Below are 6,916 nucleotides of genomic sequence, written 5' to 3' on the forward strand. Positions count from 1 at the left end.
ATCACACATTAATATTATTTTTTTTATTATTATAATAACTGTCACATAATATGAAAAAGGTGAAGTCGTTGCTTCACTGCCACTCCTGCACAGTAGGGGGCAGTAGACACGTGTTTACTGAGGGGAGGAGGAGGAAAGATCAGGAAGTGGAGGTAAACATGGCTACAGCTGCTGCTGCTGACAGGAAAACCTCTTCAAAACGCCATGAAAATGGCCAAAGAAGCGATTCAGCTGGACGTGGGGAGCAAATACAAGGTGAATAAAGAGACTCGCGCGTCGTTAGACAGGAAACATGGCGCTGTAGTGACAGGAACACACGGAGGTGGCGCGGTTAGCTTCGATTTTATTTACTCACAGACTGTAAATACATGAATTATAAAGAAAAAACAAAGGGTTTTAAAGCATCTTCATAAATATACAGCTTGATCATCATTGAATGATGCGCAAAATAAAAAAAAATACATCATAGTTTTATTGTAGAACAACGATATTTGTGTTTTAAACTATCATTTATTTATATATATACATGTGTAAAGCATATTCTTTCTTATATATACACACATATTTAAGTATATACATACAGTATGTGTGTGTGTGTATATATTTTTCATGGCCGATACCGATATTGCAACTTAGATTATCTGCCGATACCGATATCAATCGGATACCTTCTTTTCTCCTCTGCTAAGTTGTTAATACACATAATTTGTATAGATGTACTTTGCTTAATATGGGCATCTAAAAACATTATGTTCAAACTGTGCAACAAATATTCTGCTCCCCTAAATGAAGAAATAAACTAGCCCATGATTAAGTTCTTTATTTAAACTTCAAATCAGTGCAAACTACAAACATGAATGTTTCTTCCTTCACATGTAACCTCATGTAAAACATCCATATCAAACTAGATAGAGAATGGATTCCAATGTTGCATTGAAGGCTATAGGACAAATAGCTGCTAACTTTAAATAACTGTCACAAACACTTGCTTTTACATTCATTTGGTCACTTCAACATGAGGGGCAGACTCTTCTTCAGAAATATTAACATTTCAGCCTTTTCAGCTGTCCGTCTGCTCCTTCTTTCATCGATAATAATGGAGGCTGTGCTGAAGAGCCTCTCGCTCTCCACACTTGTTGAAGGTGCACAGAGATATTTGGTTGCCGTGACTGCCAAGGAGGGCAGTCTAGGTTGGTTGATCTTCCAATACAGCAGTGGATTGTCCAAACGGGGGAATAGTTGGCTCGCTGAAGTGTAAGGTCTGCACTTCAACGCGTACATTTGTGGTGGTTGACTCCGGACCAGGTGCACTTTCCTCCAGGATTTCATCAAAAATGCTTCCAAGTTTGCTCTGGAGGGGGAAAAAGTCCCCTCTGGTGGCTCAGAGGCTGTTCCCCTGGTCTTCCTCATCACTTCCTCCATCTTCATGACCTCTGCCAACAATGCATCCTTCCCCTGTGTTGACGTTTCTGCATTTGTGAAGTACCTGTAACGACAAAAATTAACATACAACATTGAAAGTTCTTCTACCCTCAACATCAAGTGATGAATCCAGTCTGAAATATGTATTTCTGTTTTAGATTTACAAGAGTAAAACACACACACACACACACACACACACACAGAGAGAGAGAGAGAGAGAGATAGTTCTATAGTTAGGAAACCTCACACACCTGTCTCTGTACCGTGGATCCAGTAGTGTGGCAACTGAGTATACTGGCTTGGATTCCAGGTCTCTGAAACGTCAGTTTACAGCCTCAAGGAGGGTCCTGTTCATGGTCTTGATTCCATCATCAGCCTCATTTTCTCGACTGAGAATGCGTTTAAGGACACTCACGATAGGGATGACGTCAGATGCAGATGCCGATGAAGCGCTCGCCTCCCTTGTGAACTCCTCGAAAGGAGCAAGAGCTGCAACATCCGTCTTATCCGGTAGCCCCCACTGGCTTGCGGTCAGTGTGACTGGCAGGTCGTACTCCGCGGTGTATGCACACAGGGCCCTTTTCTGTTCAGTGAGGCTCTGGATCATGTAATATGTACTGTTCCACCTCGTCCGTACATCTTGCTGCAGACGACTGGGTGGCATATTCAGCTCCACTTGAATGTCCTCTAAGCGTGAACACGCAAGTAACTGGCAACTCCAAGACAGTCCATTGCTTTTATCACATTACTGGCATTGTCTCTTAAAATGACATGGACTTTGCTCTTAATTTTCCATGCATCAAGCATCCTGTTAATCGCTGTGGCGATTGACTCTCCTGTGTGTGAACCAACACACAGGAGACTTAGCCTGCAACACTGCTTTTTGCAGCGTAAAACTGTGCTGTCAGGCTTAGTAGGGACATCGGACACACGTTTGAGCTCCAGATGTCAGTTGTTAAAATAACTGTGTCAGTGTTTTCCAAACATTTCGAAATGAACTCGCGCACTTCTTTGTACTTAAGTGGGACAGCCGTGTCAGAAATGAAATGCCGATTTGGCAACTGATAATGAGACTCTAAATGTTCAACCAAACGTCCAAATCGATGACCTTCTCCGCTATCACTTCGCTTTGTTGCTGTCTCGTGCTTCAGTATTGTTTCCTGCAGTGACTGCTGACGCGGATCACTTTTCTTCTTTGCACTTGTTGCCTGCAGAAAGTCGTCACCTTTCCGTGATGCTTTTGCAAATGCTTAATCAAGTTGGTGGTGTTGTAATGTCCAGTGCTGATGCCACTCCTTGAGACACTGGCGTTGCACAAGTTGCATTCGGCTGTATTACTTTGTCCTTCCTTGCGCACAAAGTCATTCCACACAGCTGACATGCTAAAATTGCTAGGCTGTTTATTAATAATAATAATAATAATAATAATAATAATAATAATAATAATATATTTTATTTGGAGGCTCCTCTCTGGGCACTCGAGGACACCGTACAATACATAAATAAATAAAAACAAAAAAAAGAAGGTACAGCTCTCTAGCTAAGCTCTGTGGAATGGTCAGTTATGCCCGAAAGGCTGTAAAGAAGTGGTTCGCTCGTATTGGGAGAGCCCCTATTCCAGCAAAGTGGGAGGTAGTATTGACAGTGACCGAACTTGAAAATGCATTCCAAGATCCCCCTACGTCATCCCGCTATATCATCAGACACTGTAAGACATCAAGAATCAAGATGAAAGTCTGGGGCGTGGAATTCAGTTGTATGGCTTCGAGAGCACTGCATGCTGCCCATGAGCAGGTGTTATATACTGTATATATATATATATATAACCCTAACCCCTATACATATATATGTATACATAGACATATATATGTGTGTATATATATATACACATATGTGTATATATATATATATATATATATATACGTATATATATACATAGATATACATAGATAGAAATAAAAATAAAATAAACAAAATAAACTCCTATGGTCAATTTAGAGTGTCCAATCTACCTATCCCCACATTGCATGTTTTTGGACTGTGGGAGGAAGCCGGAGAACCCGGAGAGAACCCACGCACACACGGGGAGAACATGCAAACTCCATGCAGTGTGTATATATAAATATATATACACATATATGTATATATACATATGTGTATATATACATATATGTGTATATATATATACATATATGTGTATATATAAATATATATACACATATATGTATATATACATATATGTATATATATATACATAGATACTTTATTCATCTCACAGAAATTCATACATATATACATATGTATTTATATATATGGACATATATGTACATATATATATACACACACATATATGGATTCCTTCATGAATATTGCCTCGGGTTAGAGAGTCATGAGTCAAGTGCAGCTTTAATTAAAATCTAAAAACTTTATTCTGTGTTCTATTGAACTGGGAGTGGCCATCGTGGAATCATTCCAACTACAACTGGAATGCAGCAGAGAACAAACGTTTCGGTTTTGTTGGGTTTCCATTTTCAGTCTCCTTCCCTCGAGTTACCACAGTAACGGTACAGTCAGGGCGGAGCTAAACACTGCGTGTCACTTCCCTGTGACTGGTGTTTCTTTCACGTCCCCGGTCTGTCCTCAAAGACTGACTCTGTCTTGTTGGGCGTCATCCATCACCCCCACACTCCGCCCACACTCCGCCCACCACTGTTCTCAGTCCAAACACAAGCCTGACCTGCACCATGATGGAAACATAACAGCAGGGGGCGCTCACAGCAGAGTCAGCTGATCACCACAGCCAGCTGTCCAGGTGCTGGACGCAGTAACAGGACTGTTCTAAGATGGCCGACAGCTCGCGGTAACCACGTTCCCTCCACGTGGGGAGGAGCCTCTCGTTGTTGAGGGCCTGCAGCTTTGGTGTTCCCTCTCGCAGGACATTGTAGAGACACGGCCACCGGTGCTGGATCCTCAGCCGGGTCTTCCGGTCCAGCGTGATGCCGCGGACGATCTTCTTGGCTCGGAGCTCACGCAGAGCCGGAAGCTTCAGGCGGCTGAAGACTAGACCTCGACTGGGAGACACGTCCAGGAATTCCAGAGACTGAGACTCCAGAGTGTAGGAGATCCCCAGGTTCCTCAGTGGTACCAGGACATGCAGTGTCAGGGACCTGAGGTTGGGCAGGGCTTTGGTAAGCGTGTGTAGCGTGGACGGCGTCACGCCTTTGAAGACCCAGAAGTATTTGAGCTCAAGAACTCGCAGCTGCTGGAACTGAGCGAGCAGCGACACCGACGTGTCCGACCAGTCGAAGTGGAGACGCATCCTGGAGACTCGAGGGCAGCTCTGGGTGAGTTTGGTCAGCAGGTTCTGGAAACTGATGACCTGTCCAATCACAGCAAAGACAAGAACAAGGAAGGAAGATGCAGCTTTAATTTTGAAGTGTCACGCTAACACTAATGTTAACGCTACAGTCCCTGACTGTTAGAACCTTTGATGATCTTGTAGCTATAATTCTTCAGCTTGTCTTCTTGCTAATTTCTAACTGTAATATTTTAGCTATGGTTTGGCTAACCTGCTAACCTGTTTGTTAGCATGCCCCTGCCCCTCGCGACAGTTCATTTGGGGTTTTTGTTTTTTTCCCTTTTCCATTAGGAACAGAAACAAAAGAACCCATCACTGGGGGGTACCACAGTAAGGTACGGTCAGGGCAGAGCTAGACCCACGACAGAACCAACTAGGCACCGCCTCTTTGTGGAGTTCTGGCTCCTGATTGGATGAAGAGGTCTTACAGTCAGAGATCAGAGTAAAACACTGACCTGATCCATCTTGGTGATGCTGTCCTGGTGTGAGCTGGAACTAGGGTGGACCCGGAGGTCCAGAGGCTCCAGGAGTGTGAAGGTCCAGTTCAGGTCCAGGTGGCTGAGGTCTCTGCAGTGGACATTGTCCAGCAGGTGGCTCAGCAGCTCCCCCCACTGGTTGCAGCGGTCCCCAAGGTCGAAGCTGGCCTTGAGCGTGAGCAGACTGGCCCGGCGGGAGATGAGGTGGTGGGTGTAATGGTGGACCCAGGCTTTCCAGCGCTCAAACTCACGGTTGGAAACCAGCAGCCCCTCCTGACCCAGGTGGAAGACGCCGCGGCGGGAATAGTCGGCCACTCGCCACAGCTTCCAGGAGCGGACGAGACGACTCCAGCTCAGACTCACTAGCGCGCAGCTGCACTTGTCCACCTCGTTCAGGAAGGACAGCACGTGCAGCTGACACTCCACCGGCAGGAAGTGGAACGGGAAGACGTCGTCCGCTGCTTTCCTGCGACTGCTCACAGGAACCAGTGGCCTCTTCCGTGGCGACATGGCGACAGAGGAAGTAAGAACAGTCACTGGTAGAGGTCAGAGGTCAGCGGCTGCACCTAGAGATTTCTGCTCCCACATAAATGACTCGAGTCTGGAGAAGTTTCAAGAAAACACATCATTGTTATTGTTGTTATTATTATTGTTCATATTGTTATTATTGTTCGTAGTTAGTTTGTTGTTCATCAACAACAGTCACATGACACATTGGTTAGTTTGTTAAGAATCACACTGCTGTGTGGAAGGATCACCTGTGTTCACAGAGGGGAGGAGTTTCAGTGAGGGGAGGAGTTTATTTCAGGCCCAGGTGTGTTCAGCCATTTTCTGTTTGTTAAAGAAAACGAGGACACTGCAGTGAGACATTCAACAAGATTCTTGTGAGTTATAGTTCATGTTCTCATTGATTTTAATACATTCATACACTAGTGTGTGTGTGTGTTGTTAACTGTGTCATTCACATGATGTTGTTAAAGAATCGCTTTTTTTTTTTAATGTATGGATTTTAGAAGGGTTTACGATATCTGCGTCACATGTTCACGTCTTTATCTCACAGTGACACAGACTTTTGTAAAGCACTCACTCTCTCTCTCTCACACACACACACACACACACACACACACACACACTGCTGCCTCCATCTTTCATTAAGACTTAACTCAGTGACACAAAGTGACCACACGAGGCAGCAGAGGACCAGCAGCTCCATGCTGGTCACGTGACACACATCTGGTCACTGTTATCGCGACATTAGTGTTATGAAGTTAGCTTCTCAGTTAACGTACAAACACTTTCACACATAAACTGTGTTACTGTCATTATTGTAATTATAAAGTGAAAAAAATATGTATATTTACCTTTTAGTTAAACATGCTTGGACCTCGGTTAAAGGCTAACCTGCTAGCAGCTAACAGGAGCAGACAAAGGAGCTTTCTTTATTTATTTAACGCTTTTGACCGCGCGCTGGTTCATGAATGTGTGAATAGATGTCGTTTATTATCTGTAATAAACCGTGAAAACGCTCATATTAACGACACAAAACAAACGAATACACGGAGAAACCGCAGCTCGCAGTAGTTTAGCTGCTTAGCACTCGAACAGCTGAGCTTTGTTATGGTTGTGGCTCGGTGCTGATGGCGTCATCAAAATGCGTCCG

At 44.1% G+C, this 6,916-nt stretch overlaps 2 protein-coding genes and 1 long non-coding RNA gene across 4 annotated transcripts in view; 2 read left to right on the forward strand and 1 right to left on the reverse strand.

Moving 5' to 3' along the window:
* Window positions 1-132: 132 nt before the first annotated feature.
* The window catches only part of chka (choline kinase alpha), a 17,442-nt gene continuing 10,658 nt past the window's right edge, over window positions 133-6,916 (forward strand). For both annotated transcript variants that reach the window (XM_058644631.1, XM_058644632.1), the window contains exon 1: window positions 133-255. In XM_058644631.1, coding sequence (XP_058500614.1) covers window positions 205-255 — 51 coding nt within the window. In that variant the 5' untranslated portion in view covers window positions 133-204. The remainder of the gene's footprint in view (window positions 256-6,916) is intronic.
* On the reverse strand, window positions 3,824-5,766 carry si:dkey-12e7.1 (uncharacterized protein LOC557553 homolog). Its single transcript, XM_058644636.1, has 2 exons — window positions 5,236-5,766; window positions 3,824-4,801 (listed from the first exon to the last, which is right to left on the reverse strand). Exons 1-2 carry the CDS (start codon window positions 5,764-5,766, stop codon window positions 4,214-4,216), a joined length of 1,119 nt encoding a protein of 372 aa, XP_058500619.1. The 3' UTR covers window positions 3,824-4,213.
* The window catches only part of LOC131469561 (uncharacterized), a 2,323-nt gene continuing 87 nt past the window's right edge, over window positions 4,681-6,916 (forward strand). The window contains exons 1-2 of the long non-coding RNA XR_009241812.1: window positions 4,681-4,766; window positions 5,072-6,916. The exon at window positions 5,072-6,916 is cut by the window's right edge and continues 87 nt beyond it. This is a non-coding gene — a long non-coding RNA (uncharacterized LOC131469561). The remainder of the gene's footprint in view (window positions 4,767-5,071) is intronic.

Source organism: Solea solea, chromosome 12, assembly GCF_958295425.1.
Source record: "Solea solea chromosome 12, fSolSol10.1, whole genome shotgun sequence".
In the NCBI taxonomy this organism is placed as follows: Eukaryota; Metazoa; Chordata; class Actinopteri; order Pleuronectiformes; family Soleidae; genus Solea; species Solea solea.